The sequence below is a fragment of the Canis lupus genome, chromosome 14, assembly GCF_048164855.1.
Source record: "Canis lupus baileyi chromosome 14, mCanLup2.hap1, whole genome shotgun sequence".
NCBI classification, from domain to species: Eukaryota; Metazoa; Chordata; class Mammalia; order Carnivora; family Canidae; genus Canis; species Canis lupus.
Genome location: NC_132851.1, coordinates 36938610 through 36962457, shown reverse-complemented (window position 1 = coordinate 36962457; position 23848 = coordinate 36938610). Strand labels below are relative to the sequence as shown.

General features: G+C 47.2%; 1 protein-coding gene across 1 annotated transcript in view; it reads left to right on the top strand.

Moving 5' to 3' along the window:
* Window positions 1-23848, top strand: part of TRAPPC9 (trafficking protein particle complex subunit 9) — a 544505-nt gene that overhangs the window by 95673 nt on the left and 424984 nt on the right. Inside the window, exons 10-11 of the mRNA XM_072774632.1 lie at window positions 6476-6602; window positions 15734-15879. Coding sequence (XP_072630733.1) covers window positions 6476-6602; window positions 15734-15879 — 273 coding nt within the window. The remainder of the gene's footprint in view (window positions 1-6475; window positions 6603-15733; window positions 15880-23848) is intronic.

Below are 23848 nucleotides of genomic sequence, written 5' to 3'. Positions count from 1 at the left end.
TTTTTCATATTTGGAAGAAAAAATGTACTTTTTTCTATTCTTTACCTATTTAGACTATCATAACTGACCTATTGCTAAAATGGTTGTCTCAGATTATTACTTAGAAGGAACACAAATAGCTAAACTGTGAAATCATGATGTGCTGGTTTTATGCCAGTGTCTGTTCCTGAAATGGCAAATGGCCTGTGGTTCTTTTTACGGTAAAAAATTTGGGTGATCATACTTTCTGCTTCTATAAGAAATAATATAGTTAGGTGACAATTAGGCTTTCTTTACAGATGTTCTTCTTGCGTGATTTCTTTAATTTCTGGGACAAAGAATAACTCTCGAGGGCATTTGGTGCTCTAGCTTGACTGCCATAGTTGTTGGGTATTCTGATCAAAGTTGGACAAAATTTATAGTGATGTTAGGGGCTGAATGGATGTGTTCCCCTCCTAAGTCATATGTTGAAGCCCTAACCCCCAGTGTGATTTAGAGGTAAGGGCCTTGGGAGGTGATCACGTATACACTGGGTCTAGAGGGTAGGACCCTCATTGGTGGGATTAATGCCCTAGAAGGATAGGAAGAGACACGAGACCTCTTTCTCTCTGTGCACACGTGCAGAGGAAGGCTGTGTGAGGGCACAGTGGGAAGGCGCATGCTGCAGACCAGGACGTGGGCTCTCACCAGGGGCTTCCCAGGTCCAGAACTGTGAGGAACATGGATTTATGGTTTAAATCACCCAGCTTATGGTATTTTTGTTATGGCAGCCAGAGCAGAGTAAGGCAGTTGATTTTTAGTGAAATAAATTAAGGAGTCATCACTTCCCTCTGACCAAATCATATGCTTATGAGAATGTTTGGGTCTATCACAAGCTTCATTCCAGCTTGGCATGTGGAACACAGGTTGGTACCACTGTGACCTTGAGCTCTTCTGTTTGTGTTGTCCTGACACCGAGTTTTGGTGGTCGAGCCTGATCTATGTGGGGGGCAGGAAGCCGCTGTCGTCTTGAATTGGAATCCCAACTCTGTTCCTCTCTTGAACAAATCATTTTATCTCTCCAGACTCATTAAATATTTTTTCTGTGAGACATTTTCAAACATAAAGGTAGAAAGAATAATAAAATGAATTCCTATACACCAATCACCAGCCAATGGTTAGTAAGATCTTTATACATTTACTTCATCTCTTGCTTTCTTTATTTGCTGAATTATTTTAAAGAAAGCCTAAGATATCATTTCATTTCATACCTTTGTTCTTTGGTATGCGTTGCAAAAAAAGGACATTTTCTCGTATGACCATAATGTTAATATTACACTTGAAAATTAATGGTTATTTTGGTGGCATTTCATATCAGTTCACAGACACATTGCCCAGATTGTCACCGAGCTGTTTATCACCTTCAAAAGGGGGATAATGATGCCGCCCTCTCCCCCTTTTTGGCAGGAATTTTGTGAGAGATGATTGCATCCTATTTGGATAAAATATATTGAAGTTCTGCTATATACCATATCTCTTGCCTTATAGATTCTGTAGTCTGAGAACCTACTACTATGTTTGGTACATGGTAAGTGCTCAGAACATGTAATTGTGGACAATGATTGCACATATTTAGGTAGCTCTGAGTTTGTCCTGAAACAGCACTGGTCCCTGCTAATGGCAGGAAGGACAAACTACATAGACTCCGCCACCTCTTTCCTCTCCCCTCAGCTCTTTCTTGTCTCTGAGCATCTCTACTTTCCTTCCCTGGACAGGAGCCTTCCTTGTCTGCCTGGCAAACCTGCGTTCATCCTACTCTGCCAGCAGTGAAGTCCCCGCACCAAACGTCACAGAGAGGGGGACACACATGTGAGGCGCGTGTGAAATATTTGGCAGTTGCTGTCCTGCAAAGCCAGGGTCTTGTCCCCACTGTAGCCAGAGGCACTTACAGCTTTGCTGTCTTCCTCCGGAGCCCCTCTGCTGCTTGCACCTGTCACCCCTTCTGAGGTTAACCGTCTTAGCTTGTTCCCTCTCACACGTGCTGTAGGCAGCTTCTCTGCCAGGTTTTCTTACATAAATAACAGCTTGTAATGCTGTATTAGTGTTCCTTCTGTGTCCTTACTCTCCTCACCCCCCACTGGTGGACCTCGGACATCAGATTTCTTCAGTAGCCATATGTGCTTATCCTTGTCATTTTTTCCCCTATAATGTAGCAAAACCTCCAAGCACTGCACTCATGGCGTTTGCTTCTGGACTCCTGTGGCCCTCGACAAAGACCAAATGTTGTTTCTTCTTTATGAAGCCTTAGCAAAATCAGGTTTCCTACATGCTCTTTTCCCAGACTCTGATCCTGCTTCTGTGAAGTCATTTACGAGAAATTATGACGTTCTATTTTTGACACTGAAGTGGACACCTTATACGTCAAGCCCACAGCACTTCTGTGGGAGGAGTCCAGCTCAGTGCCATGGGCATGCAGTGGATGTTCGATGCAGGTTGAAGGCATGAATGCAGGGGTGAGTGAATTCAGGGCTGGTTGAAAAAACTGACAGGGAAGCAGTAACTTGATGAGTGAGGAAACTGTGACATAAGCAGTCGTTGAGTGGTGGAGCACCTCAGACGCTGATTTCTGCCCTTGTTTGTGGAAGTAGAAGCACTTGCGACATTGTGCTTTCCCAGCCAAGGGGCACCTGGGGAAGGAGTGGCCCTGGTGAGGGTGATGGATGGTACCCGGGGCATCCCTGCAGTTTCCCGAGGGTTAATAGGCAGACTGTCCTGACTGCAGGACACCTGTTGGTGACTCTGTGGCTGCTGCTCTGCCCTGTGAGGAGAGAGGATGTGTGTTCATTTTGTTCTTTTATTTTACTCTTTGAGAGAGAGAGAAAGCGCGTGTACTTGAGTGAGTGGGGGAGGGACAAAGGGAGGGAGAGAATCTTAAGCAGACCTCATGCTCAGTGTGGAGCCTGACGCGGTGCTTGATCCCAGGACCCAGAGATCATGCCCTGAGCCAAATCAAGAGTCGGCTGTTCAACCGACTGAGCCACCCAGGCTCAAGCTTCCCTCTTTTATTTCACTCTTTTTTTTTTTTAATTTTTTTTAAATTTATTTTTTATTGGTGTTCAATTTACTAACATACAGAATAACCCCCAGTGCCCGTCACCCATTCACTCCCACCCCCCGCCCTCCTCCCCTTCCACCACCCCTAGCTCGTTTCCCAGAGTTAGCAGTCTTTACGTTCTGTCTCCCTTTCTGATATTTCCCACACATTTCTTCTCCCTTCCCTTATATTCCCTTTCACTATTATTTATATTCCCCAAATGAATGAGAACATATAATGTTTGTCCTTCTCCGACTGACTTACTTCACTCAGCTTATTTCACTCTTGAACAAAGAATGATTCTGTTCTGCCTTTTTGAATAAGTAAGGTCAGCCAACCAACAAACACCTAGATCCTTTAACACCTTCTGTCCTCTGAGCACTCTTAACAAGTTAAGGGGTAACAGAAAAGATGATAAGACTCTCTCCCTTTAAGGAACTTGTAGTCTAGTAAACTGTATTTTTAGCTGATAAACCTTAAAATTTAAAGGAAAAATAAGTTACTATTTTTCTAAAAATTTTTTTTTCTAAGTTGACTCTTTTGTCAATACCTAGAGAGGCAATGAGAATCTAGTAGCGATGAGCACCCCGGCCTCCAGATTCTGATCTCTGAACACTATTTTACACTAGAAGGATCCAGGGCTTCTTGAGAAATGGTTTGATTCCAGGTCTAGGACTAAAAATGAGCTAGAAAGAGCAAGCTGTTGATGAATAATGGGGCCTTATCTAAAGGACACATGACTCCCACTGGCCAAAAATAGGGTGTTTGAATATCAAAAAAGTGTAATGGCAATCAATTGAATACCAAATATGTAAAAATCTACCAATTTGTAATGATCCTAAGTCCTATATAACACTCTGGTCATCACTGGAGGTAGTTCTTTACTCCAGTAAATACATGGAAAACCTTGGGACGCCTGGGTGGCTCAGCAGTTGAACGTCTGCTTCGACTCAGGGCGTGATCCTGAAGTTCTGGGATTGAGTCCCGCATTGGGCTCCTTGCGGGGAGCCTGCTTCTCCCTCTGCCTGTGTCTCTGCCTCTCTCTCTGTGTCTCTCATGAATAAATAAATTAAATCTTAAAAAAAAATTACAGGGAAAGCCTCAACAGTTCACTAACACTCTTTACGGTATCATTTGTATTTCAGAGTTACCAACTGGTTGATGAGGAAAAAAACCCTTCCTTATAGACAAATTCTAGGTTTTAGGTACGGAGAAATTAAAGAATCACAGAGTCACCATTTTGTAATCCTCGATAAAATAACAACTCTGGGCAACAACATGGAACAGATGCTCACGTCTGTGAGGAGAAAGGTCGGTGGGACCTTGCCAGTGGGTGGGCACACCAGCAATTGGACGTAAGCATTTTACTCTGGATCAGAAGCTCCAGAAGGCATAGATGCTCTGGATATGAGTGTGGTGGGAAGGGTAAGAGGCAGAGAGTTTGCTGATAGTCGTCTCAGGAACTGAGGACATCCCCACATCTCCCCGGGTCCTGGGGCAGGTGACCTTCCACCTCAGCAGAAGAGTAGCATTTCAGCTGCTGGAGAATAAGGATAAGGTCAGTCTCACTGGAGCCACCTGGCACAGCTGGTGGGGAGGGCCCCGCTAACAGGGAGCACAAGTGGATATTGAGGTGTTCACCCACTGCCCTGACTTCTGCAGAGCCCTGGTGGTGCCTGCAGCAGGTTCCTTCCTGACGTGGAGAATGACCAGACCTGAAGGAGGAGTGGGGACACAGAGGCCAGGGGTTCCCTGGCCTAGCAGGAGGAGCCTGCAGCTGCTCAGCCTACCTCCTGGCACTCACGGCGTACCTTACTTTCTCTGTGGGAAAGCCAACCTAAGCCAAGGAACGTAGGAGCCTTGCAGGTGGAACTAAGCTTCACGAGTAGATTCATTTCCATCTTCATTTTAGCAGAGCTTACTGAGAGGGCGTAATTCAACTTACTAAGGCACCTAGACCTGCATGTAACACTAGGCAGATTAGGTCATTTGCACGCTGTCGGCTGGAGCCCTTCAGGAGATTCACCATCTGTGCATTGAAGACAATTTCATTATTTAAAAAATTTTGTTCATCTTGCAGATTAGCATTACTTTGCCATATGCAGAATTAATTCCGGTTGCTCTCCTGCCCTGGTGTTCCCCCAAGGATGACACTCAGACACAGGAGATGCCTGTGGCAGCAGCTTCCCAGTGAAAATGTGTGTCCTCGCCTGGATATTTCTTATTTCCGGTCTCCAGTCTTCGAGGAGCGCTGGCCTCACTTCGCAGTCTTTGCCTATTCTCTGGCAACCCTGTCACCTTTCTCTCAGGTCTCCCCATCTCACTGCACTCCACGTGCCCGCCTGCCAGTCACTGCTTTCCACTGCTTTCCCTCTTTCCATCCCAGTTGGCACAGAGAGGTTGAGTGTCGTTAACCAGCTGTGCCTCCCACTGGAGGGACAAGCCATTCCTCTGAACGTGGGTCTGACTCTACTGCCCCAGGCCTCACTGGATGGGTGTGCTCCCGAGGTGTCCCTCTGAGGCCAAGGTGTCCCCCTGTCCTCAAGCCCTCCACCTTTCCCTGCAGTCCATGGCAGAGCAAACAGAGGCAGGTGGTGTGAGCTCCCTTCCCCCTCCACCCCCACCTTCCTGTTTTCCCTTCATTCTTCTGAAGGGACCAGTGAGGAGACCACAGGCGTCCCGCCAACACAAGGTCTTGAGAAGCCCTTTAACTCGGGTGGTCTCAGCATTCCTGTTTGCGACAGGGCATCGTAATGCCCACCTTCCTGAGTAATTAGGCATTTTGAGGTGTGTAGCGTGCTCCAGAGCTCTTGAGCCTTGGAGTCCTACGAAGTCTGTGCGAAGTCTGTGTGTGCATCATGAGCGATAAGCATTCCCTGGATCTCTTTCCCTCTCTCCTAGGGAACGGATGGGGGATAGGGCACAGCAAAACAGTCAGATCTCACAAAGCTTTCTTTTTGTACCAAAATGTTGACTTGTAATTATTCTCTTAAATATCTGCTATATAGATGGACTAAACTCCTTGGGGACAGGGCCTGGTGTTTTGCTTGTACCTCATAATTTCTGGAGAAATATTTGTCAGATAATAAAATACACCGATTCTTCAGTCCTGTGCACCTACTGACTTTCTTGGAATTTGGTAAGGATTTATTCTCTTGGGAAATGAAACCTTGTATAAGACAATAACTTCCTTTTTTTCCGTGTCCCCAAAATGGAGCTGTTGCTAGTGATTATGTAGATAAAGTGGCAAGAACTTCTTTCTGTCTTTTACGATCAATGCCCCTTTATTTGTCAGAAGATTGGACTCAATGGACTGTCATGGATTCGATTAAGAATTTTATTTTGCTCAACCTCCCTCCCAAAAAACCCCAGAGCCCCCTAAGTTTTGTTAATTAACCTTCTTTTTAAAAATTTTCTCTTCAGAAAAGAAAGATGTGACTCAAAGCCTAGAGAACTACACATGCAAATGTCCTGGGACGATGGAGCTCCTCACTCTTCCGGGTGGCCCTACCCTGCCTCCAGTGCCCTTCACCAAACTTCCCATTGTCAGGTAAGGTGGGCCTGTGGTTGTTTTCTATTTATCTTTACAAGAATTTCCTTTTTTTTTTTTTTTTTTTTTAAAGATATTATTTATTTATTTACAGTACAAGTGGGGGGAGGGTGAGGGAAGGGCAGAGTGAGAGAATCTCCAGCAGGCTCTGCTCTCGGTATGGAGCTTGACATGGGGCTTGATCTCACGACCCTGAGATTAGGACCTGAGCCGAAACCAAGAGTCGGGAACTTAATGGACTGAGCCACCAGGCGCCCCAAGAGATTCTGTTTTGGATTGGCTAGGTACTGGTTCATTATCTCATGAAATCTCCACAGCAGCGCTGGGAAGTGTAGCATTGTATAGATGAGAGACATTGTGTCATAGATGAGTGACATTGTGTCACTGCCATGGTCAAATGCCTGTCAGATGGCGGAGACAGATGCAAACCTTGGTGTTCCCTGTTCCAAAGCCCACACCATGACCTCTGCTGTGATGACCGGAGCCTGACCTTGCCTCTTCTACTTAAAAGCTCCCAGTGGTTTCCTGTAGATTTAGACCTTAGGCCCCTGCAGTACAGGAATGGGTGTAGCTCCTTGTGTGTAGTGTGGTGCCTTCTCGAAGGCTCTACCTGCTCCGGGAGTCATCCTTCCTCCTCCCACTGTAATCCATCAAGGGCACGCTCATGCATTCAGACTCATTACAGGCCCAATTTTTAGGAGGCTTTTCCTGATACTTTCTCCTGCTGTCCACCACCTGCCCTTGGTTAAGGGTCCTTGGATTCCCATAGCACCTGCTGCTTCCCTCTCTCATGGTATCTGCCACTGTGTCCAGTCCCACTTCACGGCTTGCAGGGTTTTAGAGAGTGAGGGCCTTTTGGCACATGCAAAGTGGATACTTAAAAGGGTTTATAAGCTAATCCTATGAAATGGTTTCAGAATTTCTGAAAGATTTGTTTGAAGACTGAAAAGAAGCAGTGGAAATTTGACATTTTGCTGTTCATAGAAGTGCTGTAACTGTAGGATACCACGTGATGAAGATGTGACCATGTCTGAAACACTCCTGGCTTGGCTGTTTTTCCCCATCTTTTGTTCAGCATTGCAATACAGCCAGGAGGGCCTACAGAGTCACATGAACAAGCCACTCAACCTCCCTGGGCATCAGTTTGCTTAAGAAGTTTTAAAACCCATGGCATTAGGTTATTAGGAAAAGAACATGTAGAAGTCTGTGGTACAGTACTTGATAAATGTGAATTTGCTTTCTCCTTGCATTTCCTTGGAGGCAGGGGTAGCACTGCCACATGAAATGGTTTTTTTGCCAGGGTGACAGTTACGTGCCCCTGAGAGGGAGGACAGAAAGGGTCCTTAGGTACAGAAGTCCTTAGCAGGCTACACTTAAATTTTAAGATGTCTTGGTGGGCACTTGTGGAATAGTTCATCAGGCACAGTTGACAAGCTGCCCCATCCCAAAGCCTAGCCCATGGTGGGAAAAGGTGCTCTTGCTATTACTTGGAATTTCTCAGAGGATCCAGTGTGGAGGCCCCTGAGGGAGTGTGTGGTGGTTTTGTTTTGTACTCTGCTTCCTTGTGGCTGATATAAACTCAGGAAATCAGGGTCCATGTTGGGCCTTTCTGTGTGAAAGACATCAAATAGAATGTGTTTGATTTGGAATTAAGGACATGGTATGTATTTTTTAAAATTAAAGACTAGAAAAGCCTTTCTTAATAATTTGTCATCTTCATCATGACCTGGATCATTCTTAAGTTTAGGCAGCCTTGCATAATAGTACATCCTGAACCTAACAGAACTTTCTAGGATTTTGCTGCTGCATCTGGATCCCCATGCTGTCAGGACCTCTGCCAATGGAGCTGGGTGGGTTGGTCCTGGCAGGTGGTTGGGGCTCAGGAGAAAGAGTCCTGTTCTCCACACAGAGACACCAGAATAGGGACAAGCTGGGTTGCAGAGGCAGCCTTGAATGGAAGTTAGAGATTTTGGCTTTATTTTTCACTAACGTATGACCTGGGTTCTGTGAGCCTTAGTTTTCTAATCTTTAAAATGACCTTAAAAATGATTCTTCATGAGGCTACTGGTTTAGTTTTAGCAGAGCTGATGCATATAAAAGTGTGGAGCACAGTGGCTGGTACATACTAGGTGCTCAGTAAATCTCAGTTTTTGAGTTGGAAACATTTTACACCTACATTTTCATCATCATCATCATCATCATCATCATTATTTAGAGAGAGAGGGAGAAAGAGCATGCGTGTGCAAGTGGGGTGGGGAGGGGCAGAGGGAGAGAAAGGATCCCAAGTAGATTCCATGCTCAGCTCGAAGCCCAATTTGCGGCTCAGTCCCACCCTGAGGTCATGACCTGAGCTGCAGTCAAGAGTCAGGGACTCAACTGAGTGGGCCACCAGGTGCCTCAGTACTCCTAAATTTTCAAACATTGCATTGACTGAAAAAAATTTGGTGATGCTAACATTTTGATCCCTTAGCTGTCTGCAAACAATACAACAGATTGTGTAGAAGCATAATAACCTGACATTTGGGCAAATTCTATTAAATCTACAGTGACCAGATTTTTGGCCATGTATCTCTTGCACTGTGAAGGTCCGTGTGGCCTCTATTGGAGAGCCACCTCTGAACACCTAGATGTGGTCCTGGACTATTTTTAAAAAATTGGTTTCATGTACTACCCACTATGTATAAACATGCTCTGAATGGTTCTTGGAATCTTTGAACTACAGAGATCAGCCCTGTTTGTCTCAGTGACTCACTTGTTTGTCACTCTTGCCTGATCTCATTAAAAACTAGAACTATAAACTGCATGTGATCAGATGTAGGAATCCTATGGATGGGTTCTTTATCCCATGGTAGCATTAGCACCACTGGCAAAGTGGAAGGAAATTCCTTTGGAAGATTTGGAAAGTCAATGTTGGTGATGCCTTCTGGGTATGACTGGAGCCCTTACTCCTATTGAGGACTTTCCTAGTTTTAGACAGTGAAGCCATCTCCTCAGCTTCCAGGAAGATATCTGCGTGCTCTGTAGGCATGGGAGCATGACCTGGGCTCACCCAGAAATAGTTTAAAGTAACATGATACAGGTTAACCAGAAGAGCAGCCCAAATACATCCCTGCTATAATTCTGTCCTAAAATTCAATTAATCAAATATTTATTGAGTGCCTGAGATGTGCTTGGTCCAATGGTGAACTGTGGGGCTTCAGTCTTGATCAAAAAGGAGCCAAACTCACACCAAGTGGTCAAGCAAGAGGCTGCCAAGCCCATATCCCGTTCCTGCTGCTCAGAATGAGCACATAGGAAGTCCCCTTAAAACTAGAAGCCGTCTTATTCCTTCTAGAACTTTCCATAAACTGATAATGTACACAAAAGCAAGTAACAATCATGTGGACTATTCACACACAGCAAGTTGAGAATTATTAAAGAAGAAATGATAATAAAGCTTAGATGCTATTTACAGTGAACCAGTAAGAATTTAACCTGGGGTGGGGCGGAGGGGGGTTAGCTGGTTTCAGTGAGCTAATGTTGAACTCCTTCAGTCTGGCAAAGAGCTCTAGAGTTAACGAGGGTATTTTAATTGATAAGGACCAAACCCTTCAGTCAGAATGAGCTTTGAGTAGCTTTTGAGTGGCTGTGGCGCTTTTAAAACTTAAACTTGGGGATCCCTGGGTGGCGCAGCGGTTTGGCGCCTGCCTTTGGCCCAGGGCGCGATCCTGGAGACCCGGGATCGAATCCCACGTCGGGCTCCCGGTGCATGGAGCCTGCTTCTCCCTCTGCCTGTGTCTCTGCCTCTCTCTCTCTCTGTATGACTATCATAAATAAATAAAAAATATATATATATAAAAAAAAAACTTAAACTTTTTTGTTTTTGGTTAAAGATTTTATTTTAATTTTAAAGATTCACTTATTTATTTTTAGAGAGAGAACATGTGTGCACGAGCAGGGGGAGGGGCAGAGGGAGAGAGAGAGAGAGAGAGAGAGAGAGAGAGAGAGAGAGAGAGAATCCTCAAGCAGACTCCTTTCTGAGCATGGGACTGAATGCGGGGCTGCATTCCACAACCCTATATCATGACCGGAGCCGAAACCCAAAAGCTGGATACTCAACTGATTTTATTTTTAAGTAATCTTTACACCCATTGTGGGGCTCAAACTCACAACTCTGAGACCAGGAATTGCATGCTCCACTAACTGAGCCAGTGAGACATCCCTAAAACTTAAACTTTTAAGTTAATTGTATTATTTGAGGAAGGAGTATAGGTATTTAGTTAAAAAAAGGGCTTAGAAGGCCATGATGGTCAGGGCAGTTTTCTTGGTTAATAAGACAGGACAGTCACCTCCCAGATCCCAGTCCAGGTTGTCCAGTATCTTCCCTCATACTCGTGTGATTGCTGCCATAACCTCCCAGACAGACCTCACACGAGAGCTTTGCAGGGACTATGAGAACTGTGTAGTCCACTTAGGAGTGAGAGCGGGGTGCTCACGTGTTACTGAGCTGGTTGTGTGTGTGCCCTTTCCAGCCGTGTCAGTTGTGCTCGGCCAAGTGTAGGGCACATGTGGCCATTTTAATCACTGCCCATCTGTGCTGGTTCTTAGACATGTTTCTGCTGTGAAGAAGGTAGATGGATTCAAAACCAAGTGAGAAAAGTTGAGCTGCTTTCCCCAGCACTCCTGTCACCAGGGTGTCTCAGATCAGGATCCCAGTGAGTGCTCTGCAGGGCCCTGCATGGTCCCCGTCAGCCAGAGCGAGATGAGCGCAGCCAGGCTTTGACATGGTGGCAGTTTCCAAGTGGAATCTCTACATATAAGCCCTGTTTTGGATACTTTATTCCTGGAATTCTGCTTTCCTGGTATTGGATTCACAGACTAAATGTGGTGTTACTAGTTCTGCAGGGATTCATGCTAAGTGAACTATGTGTCCTTTAGGTCAAGTGTCTTGAGTGATTTTTTTCCCCTATACGATGCATTTTATAAAAAAGACATTAGATGCTAAGTTTTGAGTTATGGGTGAACACTGGCCGCTTGTTAGGTTACTTCTCTGGGCTGACCATGCCCTTAGAATTCCTTTGCATGTTTCGTAAGTCTTTTATATGATCTGGAATTTCTGGATGAGTCCTATAGAATCACAGATGACATCTCATTTTTAGGTGTGACTGTGGCGTGTAGTAGAAACCAATTTGTGTTGCTAGAAAACAGAATCATTTTACACATGAATAAAACTCTAAGGCTCAAATAGATTGTGCCTGGTCCAAGGCTCAGTAGCCTGCTCTCAGCAGGCTTGGGACCCAAGTTTAGTTTCTTTACTCCAGTCCAGATTTGGAGTCTTTGCACCAGTGCCTTTGCTGACTGTCTGTAAATAGGTGTTGCTTTAAGCAGGGGAAGAGAAAGGCTTTTGCAGCCTGCTCTGTGTGAGGCACTATTATAGATGCTTTACATTTATTAGCTTGCTTCGTCCTCAAAATGGCCTGCTACAGTTGGGTGTATCATTTCAGATACTCCTTCTTTGCTTGAGTTTGGAATCAATAGAAATAAAGACTTGTTTCAGATATACGGAAGATCCAGTGAACAACATGGCTCAGGTCTGTCCAGTGTCTAGCAGCGCTGGGTGACTGTATGCTTCTTTCAGAGGGCCAGACCCCTTTTAGCTGCATGGACGGCATAGCAGGGTGTGCCCCTTGCGGGCAGGTGGGCCCCCACAGAAGGGGCTGAGCATTGCACACCCTGGTTCTCCTTTCAAATTGGCCCCCTCCCTTAGGAGGAGTGAGGGAGGGGCACGGTGAGGTCAGGACTGTCCCTCTGCAGATGTCCCTTCCCATGGAAGCATGGAACTAGGGAAAGGAGATGTCCTCTTCCCCTGCAGCATTATCAGGTAGCTGTTATTTTTCCCGTTTTATAGGTGGAAGTATTGAGGTGCAGGAGATGAAGTAGTCTGTGCTAGTTGTATAGGGGGTAGGTCCTTCAGACTGTAGTCAGGGTCTGTGTATTTTTTTAAAAAGATTTATTTATTTATTCGTGATAGACATAATGAGAGAGGCGGAGACACAGGAGGAGGGAGAAGCAGGCTCCATGCCGGGAGCCCGATGTGGGACTCCATCCCGGGCCTCCAGGATTGCGCCCTGGGCCAAAGGCAGGTGCTAAACCACTGAGCCACCCAGGGATCCCTCATGGTCTGTGTATTACCCAAATTTGCTTTTCAGGGGCACACTGGTAATTGCCTGCAGGGGAGCACCTCTGGGCACAGTGTGTGTTAGCCAGCTTTACGGTTTGCTCATCTTAGATCCAGGGCAGTGTGCAGGTGTTTTTTGAATGCTTGCAAATGGCTAGGGTTGCAACTATTAGTAATGAGCTGCTTAGGCTTGAGTTTATAACTTTAAATGATTTGGAAGCTGAGTTAGAAATTCAGAAACTTTTGTAGGTGTCTGGGTGGCTCAGTCAACTGAGTGTCTGTCTCTTGATTTTAGCCTTGGTCATAATCTCAGGCTTGTGAGATCCAGCCCCATGTCAGGCTCCGTACTCAGCAGGGAGTCTGTTTGGGATTTCTCTCTCTCTCTCTCTCTGCCCCTCCTCCTGCTTGAGTGTTCTTTCTCTCTCTCTCTCTCTCAAGTAAATGAATAAATCTTAAAAAAAAAAAAAATTCCAAGGGAGCCTGGGTGGCTCCGTCCACTGAATGTCTGCCTTCAGCTCAGGTCATGATCCTGGGGTCCTGGGATTGAGCCCAGTGTCAGGCTCCCTGCCTAGTGGGGAGTCTGCTTCTCCCTCTCTCCCTACCCAACTCGTGCTCTCTCTCTCTCTCTCTAATAAATAAAATCTTAAAAAAATAAAAATAAAAAATAATCGACTTTTGGGAGTTTATTCATTGAATATTTACTGAAGTGATTATTAAATTATTGCACCAGGCACTGGATGCCCAGGTGCCCCTGTCCTGGAGAGCTCACAGCTAAGTTGAAATGGAGAAGAAATTGTAAGTGATTCTGATCCTGTATGAATAAAATGTAGTGGAGGGGTGCATGCAAAGGCAAGGGAGTTGGAGCAGGTGTACAAGATACAGTCCTTGGCTTTGAGGACTTTGGTTTGTAAGCACTGTTTGCGTTCATTGTGGGAAATGGATGAAAGTTGTGTGTAGCCGTGACGGTTCAAGGAGGGGATGTGGGGTGTTGTGAGTGGCTGCTGAGTGCCGTAGGGACGTGTGTGCATAGGGACAGGATTGCACTACGTATTGGAGATTCTTTTCACCTGAGAAAGCAGTGATTTTATGAACTCTATAAGGGAGTCTTTGTACGTCAATATAGGCTAGCCTGTGGTGTGGAAGGAATACTAACCCAGAAATATGAGAAAGATTAACACTTAAAACAAGGGTTTATGTCTCACTCACATGAAGTTTGATGCAAGTCAGGCAGTTTTCCAGAGCAGTGATCTAGAGGCTGTGTCCGTCTCTGCCCCACCTTACCAATATCTGGCCTCCAGGATCGTTTGTGGTGGAGGGGAGAGGGCTGGAGGCTGGTGCTGCTTCAGAGTGCTTTGTCTCGTGCCAGGGTAACATCCTGTTGTGTGTATGAATCTTAAAGATTCTGAGCATTGCTCACCATCGGGGAGATGCACAAGGAAACCACAGTGAGCTACCTGCTTGCACCTGTTACAGTGGCTGTCATCAGGGAGATGAAAGGAGGTGGGGAAGGGGACCTGGTGCACTGCTGGTGGGAGTGCAGATCAGTCCGGCCACCATGGAGTTTCCTCAGGACATTAACAGTAGACCTACCCTATGACCCACTAATCCTAACTCTTGAGTATGTATCCAAAGGGAATGAAAACAGGGTCTTGAGGAGATGTCTACACCCCCATGTTTATCACAGCATCATGCAAGATGGCCAAGACGTGGAAAGAACCCAAATGCCCATCATCAGATGAATGGATAAACATGCATAGAAAAGGGGCACCTGGCTGTTGGTGGAGCATGTGACTCTTGATCTCAGGGTTGTGAGTTCAAGCCCCACCTTGGGTGTAGCAGTTACTTAAAAAAAAAAAAAAAAAAAAAGAAAAGAAAAGGAAAAAAAAATCTTTTAAAAAAGTGAAAAAAAGCATCCTAAAGGGGCTGATAGGAAAATAAAATGAAGAACAAACAAAGGGCTCAGTCCCAGCGGGACATGCATGACTCCCTCCCAACCCACTGGCCTTACCTTCCCGTGAGGAGGCTATACACACAGAGGGCAAGAGTGCTGGCAGGGTCACCACTGGGCTACTTGGTGTCCCCACCTCGGGACATTCCAGATCCTAACCCTATTTGCCTAGGTGATCATGGGAGGGGGTCACAGATGCTGTGGTTTAAGAGTGTACTGTCTCCTGCTGTCACCAGCTTCCAGCCATGCAATTTGGACAATTTATTGTCCCTCTGTGTCAGTTTCCTGATTGATGATGTGAGGCGATAGTAACAGAAGCCAAGCTAGGAAGGAGGTTGGGATGTTTCATTGAAATGATACATGTGAGGTAGTGAGCAGGGGCCTGGGCGTGCTCAGGTTGTACAGATTGGTAGATCCCAAATAAAGGGGAGCTGGCCAATCTGAGCATGAGTGGTGATGGGTGCACCCCTACAGCTAGGAGAGCAGTTTAAGGGACAGGCTGTGCTGGTGGGGAGTCAGCCTTTCTCTTCAGTGAAGCAGACGGTGCTGTTAAACTCTGTACGGGGACCTGTCAGCCCTTACAGTCAGGTGCTGCCGTCCTGTGCCTGAGGGCGAGCCCACCCTGAGGGATGCAGGCAGTGACAGAAGAGAACCTGCCTTGCTGAGTGGTAGGTACTGAAGCCTCGACTTGAACCCTCATGATAGTTTGTGAGGGAGGACCCTGTGTGCATTCTGGAGATGAGGAACCTGAGCGTAGGAAAAGGCAGGGCGCGCTCGTCCACAGTGCAGGCCAGATCTCGGCCCCCTCCTTGTGGCCGCCGCAGCTGGTGGGGGGGAGCAGCTGCTGCCCGGGGTGGGCCTGAGTGACCACGTGCAGTGATTTGCTGCTTTGTCCTGCTGAACGGGAGTGCTTTTCCCTTTGCTGTGGGATTTACTGTTTTTCTGACACATGGTATTTCGTAGTATTTATGCTGAAACCACGCTAACAAGGCAGTTGAAGTATTTTTGTTCCATTTGAAACAATAGGCGAGTGAAGCTGTTGAACCTTCCTGCCAGCCTCCGGCCACAGAAGATGAAAAGCTTGCTGGGTCAGAACGTGTCGACCAAGAGCCCCTTCATCTACTCACCAATTATTGCACACAACCGTGGAGAAGAGCGCAACAAGAAAATAGGTAGGCCCGTTCATCCTGGCTTCGCCTGGCCACCAGTGGCTGGTCTAGGTTCCCCTTTGTTCACGCGTGTGAACAAAGGCTCCATCTCATTTTATCCAGTTTGCTGCCATTGTCACAACTTTGACCCTATATCTGATTTTTCTTTAAATCGATTTCATCGAAGGTGAGTTCTGCGGAAGTTCTAGAAACCAGAAGACCTCTGTTACCTAGACTGAAGCAGACAAGAAGACAGTGGTCATTGGAGCCCAGCATGGCTTCGGGATCATCCGGGATGAGACTTGACTGGGGCATAGGGACAGTGCATTGTGTTCTCTGTTGTGCACTGGCAGCCCTGGCTTTGTGTGCATGTGAGCTGGAGATCCGGTGGTTCAGCAGGGCCACGTGCAGCTATGTTTTGGGGTTGAGCAGGAGCCAGCACTCATTCTTGAGAATCTGTAACATACTTTTCTGTGTGCCGAGCTCCCCGCTGGGTCCCAGCCCTGCCTGCTGCCTTCCTCCCTCTCAGTAGACCCAGGGCTTGTGTGCTACCCTCTCTGTCCCTCCTGAGGCCTGGCCCAGAAGCAGGCCTCGTTCTTTGCCAGCTCCTCCTTCCTTGGGTCCCTGACATTTTGAGATAATGCGCTGATCATTGCCAGACACGAGCCTATGTGTCGTAGCATTGAAGTGAAAGGGAAAGGCCTGTCCCTGGTGGGTACTTGCCGATTCTCTCTTAGGAGTTTCAATACGAGATCCGAGGAGCTTTTGTCTCTGCTTTTGAAATGCAGTGCTTTCTCCTCCTTCTGTTTTATTTTTGCTTGTAATCTCTGCAGCCTGAATGCAGCAGAAAGGCGGCCTGACTTCACAAGGCCTTTCTTCCCAGGGTATAGGTGTCCTTCCACACTTGCAGTACCACCCACCCCACAACTTGGACCGTGGCCCTCCGTGACCTGGCCTGCCGTGCAGCACTCTGCCTGCCTCTCTGTTCTCCTCCTGCCTCTCTTACCGACCCCTGCTCCCCAGACCCAGGTGCCTGGCTCCTTGCTGGTCTTTGAACATAGCAGTGTTGGTGCAGTCCCAGGGCTTGGTGCTGCCTCTGCTGTCTGCCCGGGCTCACTCCCCACATCTCCAGAGGGGTCTTCTCTGATCCCTGCACTCACAGGGCTGTCCCTTCCAGGACTCTGTGCCTTTGAGACCGAGTTCTCTTCCATGTTCATCCATTTCTCTTTCCCTTCCCTCTGTTTACTCACTGCTGTACCAACAGCTGCTAGAATAGTGTTGTACAGAAGGAATGGGGTAGATATTATGACCCCCATTTTACAGAAAGGGATACTGAGATTCAGGGAATTCAAACAAAATTTTTAATTACTATTTTTAGATTATTTATTTATTTATTGAAATAGAGAACAAGCAAGTGAGTGCACATGCAAGCACAAGCAGAAGGAATAGCAGTCAGAGGGAGAGGGAGAAGCATACTCCCCAAGAAGCAGGGAGCCTCACTCAGGACTTGATCCCAGGATTCTGGGATCATGACTTGAGCCGAAGGCAGATGCTTAACTGACTGAACCACCCAGGTACCCTGAGATTCAGGGAGTTCAAATGACTTGCTGAAGAACTCAGAGCATGCCTTGGCTCATGATGAATTTCGTGCTTGCTGACTGGCATCATGGGGTTCAAGGTCAGAGGGACAGTGTGAGCCTTATGCACATCACGTGGTCTCAGTGAAAAGTTCTTACATTAACACCAGCACTGGAATTCCTTAGCATCTGGAAGGATCTCATAATAAGCCTTATTCACAATTAGTAAGTTACCTGAATACCTTAAAAATACAGTGTTTCCTAAGAGAGGAGTTTGTTCCAAAGACAGAGGGCATAACGGGTAGGAGTACTACGCAGACTCTGTGCTCTCCTGGAATGGCAAACATTTCTTTATTCGAGGATGTCATAGTTCAGCTCATTTAGTTTCCCTAGTGTTTTTGGAGGAAGTATGGTTTTCTCCAGTGCACAGAGTGAAACATAACACGTGGTTCCTGCCCTCCACAGGTTTTCCGGGTCAGTGTAGGCTGGCAGGCAGGGCAGAAACAGGAGAAGTGGCATGTGAGATGAGATGCAGGGCAGGTTTCCTAACAGTGTAGAACTGTCACCAGCAGGGCCTGCTGGCTTACCTGCTGAGCTTGGACGAACAGTAAGCACTGGACCAGCTGGGAGCGGGGGCGCCTCCAACCTGGGAAGGCACCCTGGGGGCTCGCTTGATGGTGATATTGTCTCTTGAGCACGATGTGGCTTGTGGGGGCTCTGGTTCTTCATTATGTAAAACAAGAAAATAAAGGAAGAAATATGGAATAATGTCCTTGAAAAATACCACCAGATTGTAAATTCTGAGATGTTTCTGAAATTAGGAGCCCCGAGTATGTAGCATACTACACTATAGTCTGTGTGTGTGTGCGTGCACATGCGCATGTGCATGTCTCCATTGGTTCAGCCATCAGTAAACCCCCATTGAGTTTCTCCCGTGTCCCGGGCAAGTGGCAGCCCTGGCCCTGTGGTTCTAATGGTGACAAGGCAGTCATGGTCACTGCCCTCATGAAGTGTTGGTAGAGTTGGAGGGAAGTATTAAGTAGTAATTTCAAGCAGTAGTAAGTATAAGGAAGTGGACCAATACATAAAATAATGACTAGTTTTAATTAGTGCCATTAAATAAAGATTGGCTGAAGTGGAGAAAAATATCCTCTTACGTGGTATGGAATCCTCGCCTTTCCTTGGCTTTAAATATATCTTACGTATTTAAAATGAGATTTTGAGTTTTCTCTGACAGTGTTGGAATGGTTTCCTTTTGCGTCTGGGAAATGATTTTGCTCGTTTGCTCTTGCATCCGTCACGTAGGCACGGATTCCTACTGCTGTGTGTCAGGCGTTGTAAGGGGTACGAAAGCCAGTCCACACAGATGTTGACCAGCAGCTGGTACTGCTGCTCGGTCCCCTGCCCACTGTTCTCACTGTGCTGCTTGGGCTAAAAGCCTGAAAATGACATTTCCCCTGACTCCCTGCCAGCCAGATGCTATGGGGTGAAGGTTCAGGAAGGCAGGGACCCCCGGTGGTGGCCGCGGTGCCAGGCACTATGGCTCCTCCTGCGTTGGTGATGGCAGCCGTCGAAGCCTCGGCTGGGGGGGCCGTGGCAGCAGCTCCACGTCCGTGGTCCACCAGTGGCCAGCATCTGATAAGGGGCCAGTTAACGGCCAGTGAGTGTTCATTAACGTGAATGAGCGACCAGCTGGCCGCAAGTGTCCCCTGGTTGTTAGGGGAGGAGGCCCGACTAAGTAGGCGTTTGTGGTAAAAGTTTGTCTTTCACATTCTGGTTTCAGTCTGTTGATTTTGAGATGGCTCGACCTCACCACCCCCAGCCTGGGCCTGTGTGGGTGCAGCTCTAACCGCCCCCCCTGCCAATCCCACTAAAGCCAGTCCTGCCTCTTTATGTATTTATTTTTTCCTCTCCAAGTTTCAATTGTTGAGGCTTCACTTATGAAAGTAACACCCTGCATGTGCTGCAGAGGGCTTAAACAAACCTTACCCAGGGATTTGCATAACTACACAACGCTGCAGGCATTATATCCTCATTTGACAAATGAGAAAATTAAGACTGAGCGTATGTAAATGACCTGCCCTAGGTAGGACAGCTAGTGATTGCACAGCTCAGTCTCCAGCCGTGGTTTACAAGTCAAAGCTCAGGGATTTCTTTCTTTATAATATGGCTCCTCATCCCCATGAGAAGCACCTGCTCATCCGGGCTGAGGTAAAATTCAGTGGATGATGCAAGATTTTTTTCCTAAAATATAATAGAAGCCTCGGCCAAAATGCATGTTATTTGTTGAATACCCACGGGTAGGAAAATGTAATTTATATTCTGTGGCTTCTAATATGTTTTCTGCAGCATTCTCATCAGTGAAGACCTGCCTAGAGGTTTGAAGAATCACACATCTTTAACCTAGAATTCCAATATCTATAAATGAATCTTTGTGTATAATTGGAGGAGTTATCATCACAGCAGGGGACATAGAGTGTTTGAGAAGGAGAAGCCCCTGGGGGCAGTTTTTGAGACCGTCTGCACTCTAATTTGGAATAATTTACCCATCTTCTGTCTCCCTGTTGCTAGCGTTGCCACTGCCGCCGTTCAGTCTGTGCAGAGGTGATTGTGGCTCACATCCTGAGCTTGAGTACGGGGGTGGGGGGGGTGAAGGGTTTTCTGTGATTTGTGCTAGGACTTTGTGGCATGGCCAGGCTCAGTGCCACCCCGGAGGCCGTGTGGTGGCCTGCACAGGCCCTGGCTGTCAAATGGCCGTGGGCCATAGCTTGGCCCTGAAGCCTCCCGCTCGTCATCTCGGACAAGATTGTGCTTGCTCATGTACAGTGAGAGAAGAGACGCCAGTGCACGGGGTTCTTCTGAGGGTCGGGAGAGGTAATGGTCCTAAAGGAGCTGGCAGCTGTGGAGAGAAGGTTCTGGATAGCAGTTGTGTGCACTGTCCTAGGTGCTGGGGCTGCAGCGAGAAATCAGGGGCACTTCCCGCCAGCCAGGTCCCTCCAGGTTGGACAAAGAGTGTGGTGTGGCTCAGAGTGGGGAGGGCCTGATGCTGGGCAGGTGTTGAATAGCCACCCACTGCTGTAGCCTCTATGGTTTCTAGGATAGAATCTCAAGGAAGGGCGTCCACCATGGGATCTGACTGCTGAGGCCTGGAGTGGAGATGGTCTTCTTTCAGACAGAAGTAATCATGTCATCAGTGATGCAATCAGTGATTTATCTTAGACTTATTTTTTTAAAAGATATTATTTATTTATTCATGAGAGACAGAGAGAGGCAGAGACACAGGCAGAGGGAGAAGCAGGCGCCCCACAGGGAGCCTGATGTGGGACTCGATCCCAGGACCCTGGGATCATGCCCTGAGCCAGAGGCAGACACTCAACTACTGAGCCACCCAGGCGTCCCTGGTAGAGTAGGACCATGCAAGTATAAATGGTTCCTTTCAGAACCCCAGGAAAATGACATTTTAAATGATGATTTTTTTTTTTTTTTTTACCATGACAGAGAAAACAAATGGTTCCTTAGCTGCCAGGCAGAGCAACCTGTTAAAATAGGTGATGTTTTCTTCCTTCCTTCCTTCCTTCCTTCCTTCCTTCCTTCCTTCCTTCCTTCCTTCCTTCCTTCCTTCCTTCCTTCCTTCCTTCTTTCTTTCTTTCTTTCTTTCTTTCTTTCTTTCTTTCTTTCTTTCTTTCTTTCTTTCTTTCTTTCTTTCTTTCTTTCTTTCTTTCTTTCTTTCCTTCCTTCCTTCCTTCCTTCCTTCCTTCCTTCCTTCCTTCCTTCCTTCCTTCCTTCTTTCTTTCTTTCTTTTCTTTCTTTTCTTTTCTTTTCTTTTTCTTTTCTTTCTTTTCTTTTTCTTTCCTTTTCAAAAAGATTTGATTTATTTATTTGAGAGAGAGAGAGAGAGAGAGCATACACAAGCGGGGAGGCCGGCAAGCAGAGGGAGAGGCAGACTCCCTGTTGAGCAAGGAGCCTGATGTGGGACTGATTCCAGGACCCTGAGCCGAAGGCAGGTGCTGAACTGGCTGAGCCACCCAGGTGCCCAACATGTGATGTTTTCTTTGTTGGTGTGAGGGCCTGGGTGCTACTGCTGGAGCCAGCATGGGCTCAAAGAGGCTATGAAGAGCCAGGTGGAGGCACAGTGTGCTCTAGAGAGTGGCTTCTATGAGCCTGCCCTCGGGAGTTCTCCTGCCTGAGGGCCCGGGAGGCCCGGTAAGGAGGGGTAGAAGGGATGAGGCGGGAGGTCTGGGGCCCTGGAGCCAGCAGTAACAGAGCAGCACAGGGTGGAGAGCTCAGGCCTTGGAGCCTGGCAGCCTTGCGTCTGGCTCTCAGTCACCACGTTAATGAAGGCAGTTCAGCCTGCAGGGCCTGCTCCTTGTTTGTGAAGGAGGATGTCCTTGCTCTGCTGTCCACTTCCCTGCATTGACATCAGGCTTAAATGAGTATGTGGTTGTGCAAGCAATTTTACAATTAACTGACCTGCTGGGCTGTTTCTTTACTTTATGCAGTTTGAGGGTGCCAGCTGTGGACCACGTGTCACAGGTGTGGCGTAGCCGGCCTCTGTACAGGGTTTGGTGCTAAGTGTTTGCAGTGGTGTCTTTATGAAAGCTGAAGAATTCTAGCCAGTTCCACTGATTACTACTTTCTTTTTTTTTTTTTTTTTAAAGATTTTATTTATTTATTCATGAGTGACACACAGGCAGAGACATAGGCAGAGGGATAACCAGGCTCCCTGCAGGGTGCCCGATGCGGGACTAGATCCCAGGACCCTGGGATCATACCCTGAGCCCAAGGCAGATGCTCAACCACTGAGCTACCCAGGCGCCCTGATTACTACTCTGTATCGACTCCGGAAAACCCTTTTAACACCAGTGTCTGTTCTAGATATGTCTTTGAGTTTACAGTCCTGAGCTTAAGTCCCCGTGGCCCTACTTACTAGCTGTGTGATTCCCAGGCACATTTAAAGAAAATCTAATTAATTATTTAATTAATTAATTTGAGAGAGAAAGAGAGAGAGAGAGAGAGAGAATGAGCAGGAGGGAGAAGCAGCAGTGGACTCCCCACTGAGCAGGGAGCCCGATGTGGGGCCTCTATCCAGGACCCTGGGGTCATGACCTGAGCCGAAGGCAGATAGATGGTCAACTGAATGAGCCGCCAAGGCGCCCCTCCCAGGCACATTTATTTAACTTGTCTGGACCTCGAGTGTCCACCCTGTAGCAATGCGGATGATAATACTGGTCTCATAGATGGTGATGAAGAGTAATGAGATAAACTGCTTGATGGTGCCTCATGCTGGATACATGCCTAACACATGTTAATTATTTTTGAAGTTCCTGTGGTTTGCCTAATGGGGTGTCTTAAAGGAAGTAGAGGGCAGTCGAAGGTGGAGGTGGGCACTGCTTTAGTTTTCTGTTGCTTTTAACAAGTTACTGCAAGCTTACTGGCTTAAAACAACACTGGTTTATTTTCTCACTGTCTCTGTGGGTCAGGAGTCTGGCACATGTTAGCTTGGCTCGCTGCTCAGGGCCTCACAGGTGTCAGCGGGGACCGTGTCCTCATCTGGAGGGTTGACTAGGGTAGGATCTGGGTCAGGTTCCCCTAGGTTGTTCTTTGTTCACTTCCTGTGGTTGTACACCCGAGACCCCTGCTCTCTTGCTGCCTGTCAGCCAGGACCGTCCCAGCCCACTGAGGCCCTCTCTGATCCTTGCCACTATGGCCTCCTCCATATACCCACTCATGCTTTGAATCTCTTCACTCAGGAAGCGTGTGGTCCCTCTGAAGGGCTCACTTGGTTAGATCAGCCACTCCCAGGACAGTCTCCCACTGATGAACTGGAAGCCAAGTGATTTGGGACGTTTATGCAAAATCCCTTCACATAATCTAATCTCCATATTCACACTCGGGGAGAGGGTTACACTGGGCGTGTACACCGGGGCTGGGGGTCTTGAAGGTCATCTCAGAATTCTACCTTCCATAGCTGCAGGTGACTGCAGCTGACCTGGGAGTGACCCAGGAGAGGAAGCCACCATCTTCTCTCATGTTCTTGGGGAGGGGACAGGGGAGTCACTCTGTATGCCACTTAAAATTGACTGCATACCATCTTCCTAAGTAGCAGCCTCTGGATCAGTGAAGGCTGTGTGACTCACGGGTCCACACCAGGAGCAGTGCTGTCGAGGTTGATTTCAGTTTTGCAAGGTTGCATTTGGCACACTAGCACACTGGCATGAATTCAGCCGGCTAAAGATGGCAAGAGCATCCAAGGGGCAGTGATGACTTGCTTTGTTTTAGAGGAGGCTACAGTTACACCAGCTTTGAATTTTCATCTAAAGATGACCAAAATGCCCACTGTTTCATTGGAAAAATAAATTGCCAGAGGTGTAATCTGAAACTGTGTGAAATATGCAGAAACACCAACTAACACAGAG